The sequence below is a fragment of the Oreochromis niloticus genome, linkage group LG23, assembly GCF_001858045.2.
Source record: "Oreochromis niloticus isolate F11D_XX linkage group LG23, O_niloticus_UMD_NMBU, whole genome shotgun sequence".
Lineage (NCBI taxonomy): Eukaryota > Metazoa > Chordata > Actinopteri > Cichliformes > Cichlidae > Oreochromis > Oreochromis niloticus.
In genome coordinates, this window is record NC_031986.2 from 14263344 (window position 1) to 14275824 (window position 12481).

At 41.6% G+C, this 12481-nt stretch overlaps 1 protein-coding gene across 1 annotated transcript; it reads left to right on the top strand.

Moving 5' to 3' along the window:
• The first annotated feature begins 294 nt into the window (after positions 1-294).
• aamp (angio-associated, migratory cell protein) lies at positions 295-9197 on the top strand. The gene is made up of 11 exons (XM_003458080.4): positions 295-608; positions 712-855; positions 953-1072; positions 1881-2020; positions 2391-2535; positions 3429-3512; positions 5259-5374; positions 5463-5557; positions 5646-5736; positions 6075-6229; positions 8860-9197. Exons 1-11 carry the CDS (start codon positions 518-520, stop codon positions 8933-8935), a joined length of 1257 nt encoding a protein of 418 aa, XP_003458128.1. The 5' UTR covers positions 295-517; the 3' UTR covers positions 8936-9197.
• The last annotated feature ends 3284 nt before the right edge of the window (positions 9198-12481 follow it).

A 12481-nucleotide genomic window follows, 5' to 3' on the forward strand; every position in this document is an offset into this window, starting at 1 on the left:
CTGCTATTAATACAGTGTGTAGTGTCCCCATGACCATTAAAATTATTTGATTTTATCCATAGAAAATTAAGTAAAAACTAAACTAAACATAACTGTACAAATAAGTCTTCTCAGACATTTCAAGATGCCCACAGGGACTTTACTATACACTTACTCGTATTAAATTACTAATTTAAATTTTGCTAATCCTGCCGTTCAGCCAGTATTTTCCCGGGACGTTGTCGTAATTTTGCCAATGGCGCCATCTTTCGGATCATATAGTAAATGACGCTTTATCCGAGCGACTGTCCTACGTCATAACTATGCGCCAGTCTCTCTAGTCTCGACAACGTGACGAAAACATGGGGAGTCAGTTTTCCTTCTGACAGATAGTTTCTTCTTTCTGAGGTCCTCGCGCCACTTAAACCGACATTTGAGAGTCAGAGTGTCATTTTGAAGCTTGCTGGGAGCTGCAGAGCGCGAGGCCGTTCAAACGTCACGTGAACCGAGCTTTTTTTGCGGTTGTTTTGCTAGCAGCATGGATAACTCCGAGGAAAGTGCCATTGAGCTCCACGGGGATGAGGAAATTATTGAAGTCATCGACCTGAACGACACGGAGCCTGGCCCAGGTGGGTCTCGGCAGCACCTGTTCCGTCTCCTCTCCCGTGACAGGCGGGGCAATAGCAGAGATAGATCAGGTGACCGTCATGGGCTGTGCTCTTTCTCTCGCAGATGATTTGGCTGATGACTTGGAGGACGTCGACTTCGATGACGCGGGAAACGCAGGTGATGACAATGACGGCTGGGAGACTGAGGACGAGATGGAGGCTGAGGCAGAGCAGGACGACAGCGATCTCACCTTCTCCAAACACACCGGTGAAAACCTCCCTCGTGTCTCTGCTGCTGCTGCTCTCTGATTACTCCTGGCTGCTTAAGGTTTAAAAAGGTCTGACCCCCTTTTTTTTCTTCCCAGGCTCGGTGTTCTGTGTGAGTTTGGACCCAGCGACCAACAACTTGGCTGTGAGCGGAGGGGAGGATGATAAGGCCTATGTTTGGAGGGTGAGCGATGGGGAAGTTCTGCTGGAGTGCGCAGGTGAGTGTAGAGATCAGAGATGATCACATAAAGCTTTTTACCATGGCAATTAAAACATAAGCACCAGCACAGCATGGTTAAAAGAACAAAATGTGTGAGAGTTTAGTTACAGTTTGATTTGGCTTCGTTTGTGGATGCAGGCGGGGAGCAAACATGGGTGTCTTTACAAAAACCCTTCCTTTCCTGCTTTTCCAGACTTAAACACAATCCTGGTATTCTCAAATAAAACAAAAACAAAATAAAATAACAACCCCCCCCCGGGTAATTAGCATTTCCAATTACTCTGGGAAATAGGCATCATAGCAGATGCTAACAAGGGTGGGAGAAAAAATTGATACAGCACAGTATCGCAATTCTTTTTTTTTTTTTTTTGTATCAATTTGGGCTTGGCTGTGGCTCAGAAGGGTGAACAGGTTCTGTATGTCCAAGCTTCCTTAGTCAAGATGCTGAACTCGAAACTGCTGCTGGTGCATCCATCAGAGTGTGAGTGAAGGCAAATCCTCAGAGGCAGACTAAAGCTCTGTATGAATGTGTATGTGAATGGCTCAATGTGGCTTTGTGTGCTCTTTTGGAGTAAAAACGCACTAGTGCATTTATTTGCATAGGCCTGAGCACTGTGTTGACATCAGCCATGTGTGAAATGTGTCCACACGAGTATTTTCAGATTGTTTACATAAAGCTGTGGACACACTGTGATGTCTCAAATGGGCAGGAAAATGGCCAAGTGTCTTTTCTGTCGACCTCAAGCAAAATGGGAAAAAAATCATCATGTTCATTAAGCTGCTCTTTGCCCTCTGATCCTACACAGGTCACAAAGACTCAGTGACGTGTGCCATGTTCAGCCATGACTCCTCCCTGGTGGCGTCCGGAGACATGAGCGGCTTGATTAAAGTCTGGAAAGTAGAAACTAAAGAGGAGATCTGGTCCTTTGAAGTGGGAGATCTGGAGGTAAGGGTATGACTCTGTGTGTGTCTGTGTGTGTGTGTGTGTGTGTGTGTGTGTGTGTGTGTCTGTGTGTGCGCGCACCTCTGTGGGCTATGAGAGTGCTGAAAGAATTTATAAGGACTAAAGAGAAGATGATTGCTCTGACTGAGAATCTGTGTGAGTTGCTCTTTTCTCAAATTGTACAACCTACAGTGATTATAAAGTCCAGTAACTTGCCACTACAAACAAATGCAGTGGAGGAAAGTGTGTGTGTGTGTGTGTGTGTGTGTGTGTGTGTGTGTGTGTGTGTGTGTGTGTGTGTGTGTGTGTGTGTGTGTGTGTGTGTGTGTGTGTGTGTGTGTGTGTGTGTAATAGCTGTTGCTTTCTATCTCAGTGGTTAGAGTGGCATCCCTGTGCTCCTGTGCTGCTGGCGGGAACGAATGATGGCAGCGTGTGGATGTGGAAGATCCCCGCAGGAGACTGTAAAACCTTCCAGAGTCCTGCCTGTCAGGCCACCAGCGGCAAAATCCTCCCTGATGGTGAGAGATGGGATACAAAAAGTCACCCCAAACAGTACCCCCAAAACCTCCCCACTTTTAACCACCTACAGTTAGAAAATTCTGTGTGAAAGCAGCTCTTGCCGTTATTTTGTATGCTATAATTTTATGGATGTGGTTTTAAATGGATAAAACTGTCATTTTGTGCACTGTTTTACCTTTAATGCTCCTCAGTTCTCAAAAGTCATGTAGTATTAGGGCTGTGCGATATGACCAAAATTTCATATCCCGATATAAGGCATTTATCGTCCCAACAACGATGTATAATAACAAAAATTTTACATTTTCTGTAAATTCTGTGAATCTCGGGCAACTCAACTTGCCTGAAGTGCTTTCAGCTGGGCGCCGTGCGTTACATAAGTTGAAATGGCCTCAATTTTCTTTGTGAGTATTTATTACACGGCGTGCTGCGGGGAAAAGCCTGTTCTAAGCTTTATTTATTTTTTTTACCACCTGACGGCTCTTTTTAGCTTCTCATGCGTAAACACTCTGCATTCTATTTCACTTGATTCAGTTTATTTTGAAAAATCTCAACAGGATCTTCAGCTTTATTGTGAAAGGTTTATGTGGAAAATAAACATGCGGACTGCGGAGCCACGCGATGGTTTTACCGTCGTTGTTGCTAATGACAACGCATAAAAACAATCGCTTGTCCGTCTGTAGTGTGGCTATATTAGATATAAGAGGAAGAGAGAACTTAAGGAAATTATACAGTGACCATCAAAACGATGAAAAAATATTGCCCTAAACAGTTGATTTTGCGACACCACGAAACAAACGATAGCGTAATATGAAACGATAGACGTTTTCATATCATCATCTGATATATATCGTTATATCGAACAGCCCTATGTAATATATATTTTCTCTTCCAGGTAAACGGGCTGTGGTGGGTTATGAGGATGGAACAGTACGCGTGTGGGACTTGAAGCAGGGAAATGCTATCCACGTCATTAAAGGTGGGTCTGACACATAGTTTCTTTTTATTATTAAGGTGATTTGTGAGTTTAATAAATAAGAAAACATATTAAGTTTTATCTTGATTATATGGCCAGATGACGGAGGTGTGTTTATGAAAGAAGGTGTGTTATTGTGCATGTCATGTCATGGTGCTGTTATGACTCCAGGGGGAGTTACAGCTGCCTTTAGTTTAATAGTTTAGATTCTGGATGAAAGGAGTCTCGGTGCTCTTTCCCACATTAAAGTTACATATAAACAGATGAAAAGCAATAAAAGTAGCAGAGAGTAATACATATTTGTTGAGTTATGGCTCAATAAAAACAAACGGCAAAACTAAGATCTTCTGTAAATACATTTTGTAGCTTGTATTTGGAGAAAGTTGTTTAACATGTGTAAACAGTTGTAAACAACTAGGATGAGCAGCAGTAGTAAATGTTGATCATAATTCTTGGTTTAAAACAACAGAACTGTGTGAATGTCTTTCCTGCATTTCTTTATATTTTCTTTCAAGGAGTCAGACTTTCTTGTTATTTGTCTTAGTAATAGACAAGTAATGGTTTTCCTCTTTCAAAGTTTTTCTTTGGACATTGGCTTTTTGTTTTCTCACTCATTTTCTTTTTTCCCCATATATTTTTATTGAAATTTTCTGTTGTACAATACAAACAAATATTTGAACACCCTCACATTCACACACTCTTCCGGCATAGTGCAATGGCTCTTCTGGCTTGAAGTAGTCCATAGTCCAGTAATTTTGTGGGGGGGTTTTTTCGGATTGCTTAAATTCCCTTGGGTATATTCCAAGTACACAGAGTTTACCTTTTAAAGGGATTTTTTTACCTTTAACATTTCAGACAGACATTTGATAAAGTCTTTCCAAAATTCCTGTTCTCACTCATTTTCAGTCTAGTCTTTGTCCCTGACTATTTTAAGAGGAATTTTTCCAAGCCCCTCATCACTGAATCATTTAAACATAAAAAACGCAGCTCACGCAAGGGATGAACCAGCAATGTGTCAACTAGTTTTACATGTCCTTTATGTTTAGTCACTTTGTTATTAGCAGTGTTTCACAGAAATGCATCAGTTGTTCTATTTCTGTGGCTTACTCTAAGAGAAATGGCAAAGATGATAAAGTTTGAAATTAAATTGTAGTTTTTGCGCCAACAAGGCGATTCCCAAAGAGCTATTAGGCGACTGTTTGGTACATCTCAGCATGGTGTGCAGTGTGTCCTATAAATTTAAGAAGACTTGACAAGTGGAGGATAGGAGAAGTGGCAGGCCCAAAAAAATCATCTACAGCAAATAAGCAGCATGTGGAAGTCAAGAAACTGAACGTGAGAAAGTGGCAGGTCTTACAGAGTGAGGCATCCAAAAGGACATCAGACGAAAGATACAACAGTGAGTGTCTACAGCCATCTGTATAACACGGTAGAGGCTGTGTCATGGTTTGGGTCTGCATTTGCATTTCTATCTTGAAAGCCTCTTTTTGCCAAGAACTTCATTTTTACAGCATGGCAGTGATCCCAAACACACTGGCAGTGCAGTAAAACCACTATGAGTCATGGATTGGCCTCCCCAGAGCCTGGACATCAACATTATTGAAGCAGTGTGGGATCATGTTGACAGAGAACAGATCGTTTTTACCCGTTTCTTTTTTTCTTTTTCTTCTAGCAGAATATAAAGAAGTGAGCGGTGCTTCAAGACTTTTACTAAGATGTATGTAGTTTATGCTGTTTGTCTCCTAACAGGTCAGGATGGACACCAGGGGGCGCTAACCTGCCTGGCTTGCAATAAGGACGGCTCTCTGATGCTGACGGGTTCAGTGGACGGCTGTGCAAAGCTCATCAACATCACTGCGGGAAAGGTGGGTGCCACAGCCAACCAATACCAAGCAGGCAGGAAGTGTAGTGAAGCAGCTGCTTCCTGTGTCTGACCTACGTGTCTGTGTGAAGGTGGTCGGCACGTTCTCTGTGGAAGGAGGCAAAGGAAAAGACTCAAAAGACGAAGAAGAATCCAACTCTGTGGAATCTGTGGGATTCTGCAACATGTGAGTGGGCTGCACACTCTCAGTAATACGGAAACATATCAGAGCCTCAGCTCCCCCTCAACCGTTTCACCTTTGTCGCCCTTTCCAGCCTGCCGCTCATCGCTGTCGCGTACTTGGACGGGACTCTGGCCATATATGATCTCTCGACACAAGCCCTGAGGCACAGATGCCGGCACGAGGTGAGAAGCGGCAGACAGCGGGACAGTTTGTGCACGTTTAGTCTGGTCCCGCCTGTGTTCATACTCATCTACGTTCCCTCTGTGGGGAGGCTTTGCAGTCATATCAGAAATCCTCCCAGGGTTAGGGAGGTTTGTTTGAAGGGATGTTGCTTGAGTGCAGATAATGTGAAAGGGAACATTCAGTCAGGAAGTCTTTCTTTGACAGTTTACCGAAAAAGGAGCTAAAAACATCAACTCTCTTTCCTCCAGCCTGTAATAATCATTTACTCATTATGTTACCTTAAAATAGACGTTGGTGTCGCCTTTGCCTGTTTTCATTGCTGTTTGTGTTTCTCCAGGCTGGCATCGTTCACCTGCAGTGGGAAGAGTCTTCTTCTGTGGTGTCCACCTGCAGTTTAGACGGCGCGCTGCGTTTATGGGACGCTCGTTCAGGCAACATGGTGGCTGAGTACAAGGGCCACACCGCAGAGATCCTGGACTTCACTATGAACAGGTAAGACAAGCAACAGCACACTGCCCGGACTGTGTGCCCTGCTCAAGGGCACTTAAGTGCATTAGAAATTAGGGATGTGAGGAAGTAGTCTTTCATGGGGAGGCAGCAGAAAAGCTAGTTGTTCTTATTTTGTGAATACATAACACTGTTTCTGGCTGTGAGAAAGTATTTCCGACCTACCAAAGTTACTCCAAGAGCACATCAACGACTCATCCACGAGATGACAGAAGAGCCCAGAACAACATCTAAAGAACTGCAGGCCTCACTTGTCATGTTTGAGGTCAGTTCATGATTCAACAATAAGAAGACTGGATAAAGATGGCTGCTTCGCTGGTTCAGGACAACTTGCCGTAATTGATGCAACCATGAAATCTGCTCTCTACCAGAAAATCCTGAAGGATGAACTGAACGGCCATTAGGCCAGTTATTAGGTTTAAAGGGCATGTACTTATTCACACAGGACCAGGTAGGTTTGGGTATTTTTTTTCCCTTTAATAAATGATATAATTTAAAACTGCATTTTGTATTTGCTATCTTTGTGTAATATTAAAATTTATTTGATGATCTGAAACATGCAAGTGTGAGAAGTATGCAAAAAAACTAAGAAATCAGGAAGCATTGCATAGTACATGCTTTTATACAGGAAGCTGTTTTCGTCTCTTTTCTCTTTTTTTTTTTTTTTTTTTTTTTTTGTTAAGCTTCAGTCTGCATCATCTGATATCTAGCAAATACTCTCACTGCTGCTTTTCACAGTACCTTAGAAGTCATTGTCTCATAATGGGCCTGTGTGACTGTTTAATTTAATTACATACTTTCACCGGACACTTTATTATGAGGTACACCTTGCTAGTACTAGGTTGAATACCTTTTGCCTCTTCAGTTTTTCTGCAAAACACCTGTCGACAGTTGGGTTTCTCTCTTTCAGTTTGTTCATTTTCTTCCAATCAATTAGAAAAATGGCAGCAGAAGAAGCAGTAGCTTCTAGAAAGGTTTAGTAGGGAACGGCAGTGTGGTACAGGTCAGCCACGGTTGAGCAGGAGTTATGACATGCTGTTGTGTCAGTGTCCATATATAAATGGACCAAAGTTTTTGTTTTTTTTCCTGTATCCTGACACATTTTCCAATTTATAGTTATAATTGACATTATGTGTAGACTTTCAGCTTTCATTTAAGGGTATACACGTTCAAATTAGATGAAATGTTTAGGAGTTTCAGCTCCTTAACTTGTGCCACCCTCTTTTAAAGGGACCAAAAGTAACTGGAAAATTGACTCAATGGCTATTTCATGGGCAGGTGTGGCCAATTCCTTTGTTATGTCATTATCAATTAAGGTTTGGTGCTTACATTTGAAAGATTTTGCTGTGAACAGACAACATGAGATCAAAGGAGCTCTGCATGCAGGTAAAACAAGCCATCCTGCAAAAACAGAAAAAAAAAAAAAAAACATCTGAGAAATTGCTGCAACATTAGCAGTGCCGAAATCAGTTTGTTACATCCTGAGATGGAAAGAAAGCACTGGTGAACTCAGCAACTCAGCAAAGACCTGGATGTCCAAGGAATCCAACAGTAGTGGGTGATCACAGAATCATTTCCATGGTGGAAAGAAACCCCTTCACAACAGCCCACCAAGTGAACAACAATCTCCAGAAGTTAGGCGTATTGATATCCAAGTCTACCGTAAAGAGAGAAGACTGCATGAAAGTAAATACAGAGGATTCACTGCAAGGTGCAAGCCGCTCATGATGCAAGAATAAAACGCCTAGATTGGACTTCGCTAAAAAACCCCCATCTAAAGCCAGCACGGTTCAGGAAAAACCAAGACAACCTCTACCAGAATTGATGTCAAGAAAAAAGTATGGAGGTGGTGTGGAACAGCTCATGATCCAAAGCAACCACATCATCTGTAAAACACGGTTCTGTTCTGGGAATTTCCCACCCTCCCACTGTATGTTGATGTTTTTGATGCTGCTCTTTTCCACTCTGGTTATCCCCGTGGAAAGCCAGAGGTGAAAAGAGCAGCAGCAGAAAGACCCCACAGTGCACAGCTGACGTCACTGATGACAGACAGCAGGAGGAGCAGATGAGGTGGTTTGTAAAGCTACTTGTAGATGCATATCAAATTACATCACGAGTCCCCCCCCAGTTTGAGATTTTCCAGTTAAAGGCACTGAGATCAGCTTCAGCTCCAGGAATACAGATGAGTGTGCGTTTGAGCTGCTTGAACTGATGCTGTCCCTGATTGGTGGTATTAAAAAAAACAGTCTCCTGCATACAGCCCGGTTACGAGGATAATCTGCCCGAGTCTGCCTCCGTATGCTTTTTTTTTTTTTTTTTCTTTGCTGAAAGTGAAGATCCATCATTGTCAGTTTCACATTTTGTGATGAATTACCATGGAAACCTGCTTATTGTTTCATACCTTTTTAGGTTCTCCCGTGGTGACGAATAACTCAATAAGCAAATGGCTGAAGTTGCAACGCAAAACTCGGCTTGCCCAACTTGTTAAATCACTGAACTATTTATAATAAAAATCTATGTGAACTCAGCCAACTGTGAGCAGGGTTCAAGTAAATATTTACTGTTTGTTTCCACTGTCTCTTAATCACATCCTGGCTGTCCTCGTGTCTCCGCAGGGAAGCCACTCTTGCCGTAACCGCTTCAGGAGACAACCAGGTGAAAGTCTTCTGCCTCCAAAGACCTGATCGGTAAAAGTCGAGACAAAAGACAAACAAAAGAGAAGAGAGAATATTTTAGGAGATGAGACTTTGTTTCCATTCATCTTTCTCCTCAGGATGTTAAAATGCTCTCTTGTGTGCTCTTGGATGATTCTGATCTGATTTTTGTTGTAGGACTGTAGCAACCAAAAGATTATTATTCTTTTTAATTTTTTTTGTCCTCATAGCACTTCACGTTTGCTTCATGGGCAGATGTTTAAACCTCTTGAAGTAACTCTGAGATTCTTTAAAACAAACTGTTCCTCACTATTTTTGTCCCAGAACACTTGTTCATGATAAGAAAGTCAAAGCGTTGATGACATCTCCTGTTATGTTCTGTCCTCCAAATGAATTTAGAGATCAAATGATACAAAGAGGATGATGTGTGTGGTCTCAGCTCTCAAACACAGATTTTTTTCATGTAAACTGAACTGTAAATACAAAAAATAAATAATATACTTTCTTCTTGGTAACCCTTAGAACTTGTTTCTTGTGTTTGCTCCAAACTTAGTTCAAGTTTCTTACATTCATCAGTGATGCATCATGGAGCTTAAGGTCATTTTGATGGGAAAGCATGCGACTTACTGTAACTTCTTTTAGTTCAAGTGGTCTCTTTTTTTGTAATTGGTTCAGTTTCATCTTACATCTGTTTTATCTCTAAATCAGATTAAGAAAGAGGAGGATGTGAGTCAGTCTGAACGTCAGAGCACCCAGTGAAAGCCGATTTTCCCCAAACTGTAGCCTAGATATTCCGATTTAAAATAAAAGCAGAAAACTTGACTTTGAAAAGCCAAAATAATCAATTTAGTTGTTTGACGTTTAAAAACAGATTGGATAAAGAAGTTCAACGTCACCTAGGAGCCATAAGTCCTTCTGTCTGCAATGTAGTTACATGTATCTTATTCATTTTGTAAATAAACTTAACCATGTCTACTGAACACAAATCTACTACTGTGCAAAAGACTCACGCCGCCCATTATTTTTAAAATATTTTGCCACCAATCAGCTAGACTGACTTGTTAGTATTTACCTTTCAGCCACAGAAGGCTGACAGAGTGTTACTGTCAGTCTGCCAGACAGGCAGGTGGGTGGCGTGGACACTCAGGTTTATGAATGCAAACTCAAATAGGGAGTTGTTTGTTTGTTTTGTTTTTTCGTCCAAGCTTTTTATGGCTGATCTATGAATCAATAATAAAAAAGGTGCATAACTCACAGGATAACCTTTGAGTTATGCACTTGGCAAAGAATTTTAAAGATCCATTATCTCTGAGTACTTTTTTACTAGCAGGCTGTTCCAAAAACACACCATTTTTTTTTCCTGTTTCTTTAGTCGAGTCTGTGAAAATCCCGTAGATAATACAGTTTGGCAGGTAAAGTAGTTTTTTACACCAACAATGTAAATCCCAAACAGCTATTAGCTAAAAACTTGGTGTATCTCAGCATGGTGTGCAACGTCTCCTTAAAATGTTAGGAGACAGAGGACAAAAGCAGGCACAAAAATCTACAGCAGATGAACAGTGCTGTATCTGAAAGTCATGACCTCAAGAAATAGGAAAAGAATCCAGCAAAGACCTGAAAGATGCATGTGGACCTTCAGCTCGTCCATCTACTGTTCACCGAAGCCTCATCAGAAATGGTCTCAGTGGAAGGGTGGCTGTCAAGAAGCCATTCTTTAGAGAAGGGAAACAGGAAGAAAAGACTGAGGTATGTACACAAAGACTGGACTGAAAATCTGTGGTTCAAATGGTGAACATAGGAGGTCAGGAGAGCAGGACAACAGTGAGTGCTGGTGCTCTTCAAGGACAAGCACCAGCCTACATCATTGAACTTTTACAGCCCTATGTCCCTAGTAGGTCCCTGAGGTCTTGTGATCAGGGCCTACTTGTTATTCAGCATACTAGGCTGAAAACCAAGGGTGATAGAGCTTTTGCCACTGTGGCCGCCAGACTGTGGAACTCTCTTCCTCAGAACTTAAGATCTGCAGACTCATTGATTACTTTTAAAAAACAGCTAAAAACACATCTTTTTAGAATTGCATTTTGTTAACTTTGGACTGTTTTTGTTTTATACCTCGTGAAGCACTTTGCGATCTTTTATCTAGAAATGTGCTATATAAATAAAATTTTACTTACTTACTTACTTACTTAGTGTCTATAGCCATGTGTAAGACAGGGTGGAGGCTCTGTCATGGTTTGGGGCTGAATTTTAGCCAGTGTTGTTGGAGATCTTGTGAAATCTGATGTAATTTTGAGGAAAAGCACTGTCAGATATTGATCAATCATACGATACCATCTGGAAGGCAATGTTGGCAATGTCTTATTTTTTTGGTACTGCAATGATCCCAAACACACTGCCAATACATTTAAAGCATACCTGGATAGATAAAAACACAGTAAGTCATGGATTGTCCTCCCCAGAGCTTATTATTGAAACAGTATGGGATCATCTCGGCAGCTATTTCCGGTGGAAGACACAGCTGGACGACAACAACAGGGCTAAGGTCCAGTGGGACTTTAAGTTGCAGTTAAGACAAGACAGACAAGCAGCTGCTGACCACCATAAAGACATAATGGTGGTTGACAAAGAGCAGAAGAGTAGAGTTGTCCCAGTGGACAGCAACATTAGGAAGAATGAGCTCAAGAAAAAGACTACACCAGGGACTGAAGGAAAAACTTGAACAGATGTCGAAGGTAAGGTTCAAAGTGGTTGCAGTGGTAAGAGAAACATTAGCAATGTTGCATGAAAAAAAAGAAAAAGCTCAGTTTAGTTTATGTGAAAGTTCTTGTAATAATCAAATTTCACAGTGAAACAAGTGGCTGGTTTTCAGGCACTTTAGTAGCCTGAACCATATTTTTCACAATCAGGAAGCATGTTATTAGCTGACCAGTCTCTCTGTTGCTTATTAAAATAGAAGGCCAGTTTGACCTTATGTGTTTACATTAGTGTGAGACAGAGGTCTATTACACACAAAGGTCATGAAGAAAGTAGGCTAAAAGGATTGCAGGAGTGACTCAGTGTGCAATCATATATTCATGAGAAAAAAATTCAAGAGTGAGCACTGAGAAGACTGATGTTAACAAAGCCCGTATCTTACTGAATCACACTGGCTTTCTTGGGTTCTTTAAATTCTGTTGTTCTGTTGTTTCTGCTCCTCCTCTCCTCTCTCAGCCTTTCTTTAGGATGACGAAAACAAGCGTCAGCCAGTATCCTGAGCACAAGTGCTTCTTCCTTGTACCACAGTTCCCGCGGTATTGTCTGTATCTGTGGCTATACATGAATAACTCACCCTGACAGGCAGTCAAACAGTTGCACGCATGAATACGTTTGTGCATTGTGGTACATTGTTTTGGCAGATATGGTATTGGGATTTAAACCAATGGAAAAGTGCTTTCATTCTTTTATATTCAGGTTATAAGGTATGCAGTACAAACTGACTAGCAGATCATTTGTCACAACAGTGTATTTGGCCTCACAGGTACAGAAGGCCAAATACAAAGGCTAGATGGATTTCCACCTTTAGACCTTGATGGGGCCACAGTTT

Coding starts and splice junctions, on each gene's coding strand:
- aamp (XM_003458080.4), top strand. CDS start 518: ATGGATAACTCCGAGGAAAGTGCCATTGAGCTCCACGGGGATGAGGAA. Junction 2,021..2,390: donor TTGAAGTGGGAGATCTGGAG/GTAAGGGTATGA, acceptor TTTCTATCTCAG/TGGTTAGAGTGGCATCCCTG. Junction 5,737..6,074: donor GGCACAGATGCCGGCACGAG/GTGAGAAGCGGC, acceptor GTGTTTCTCCAG/GCTGGCATCGTTCACCTGCA.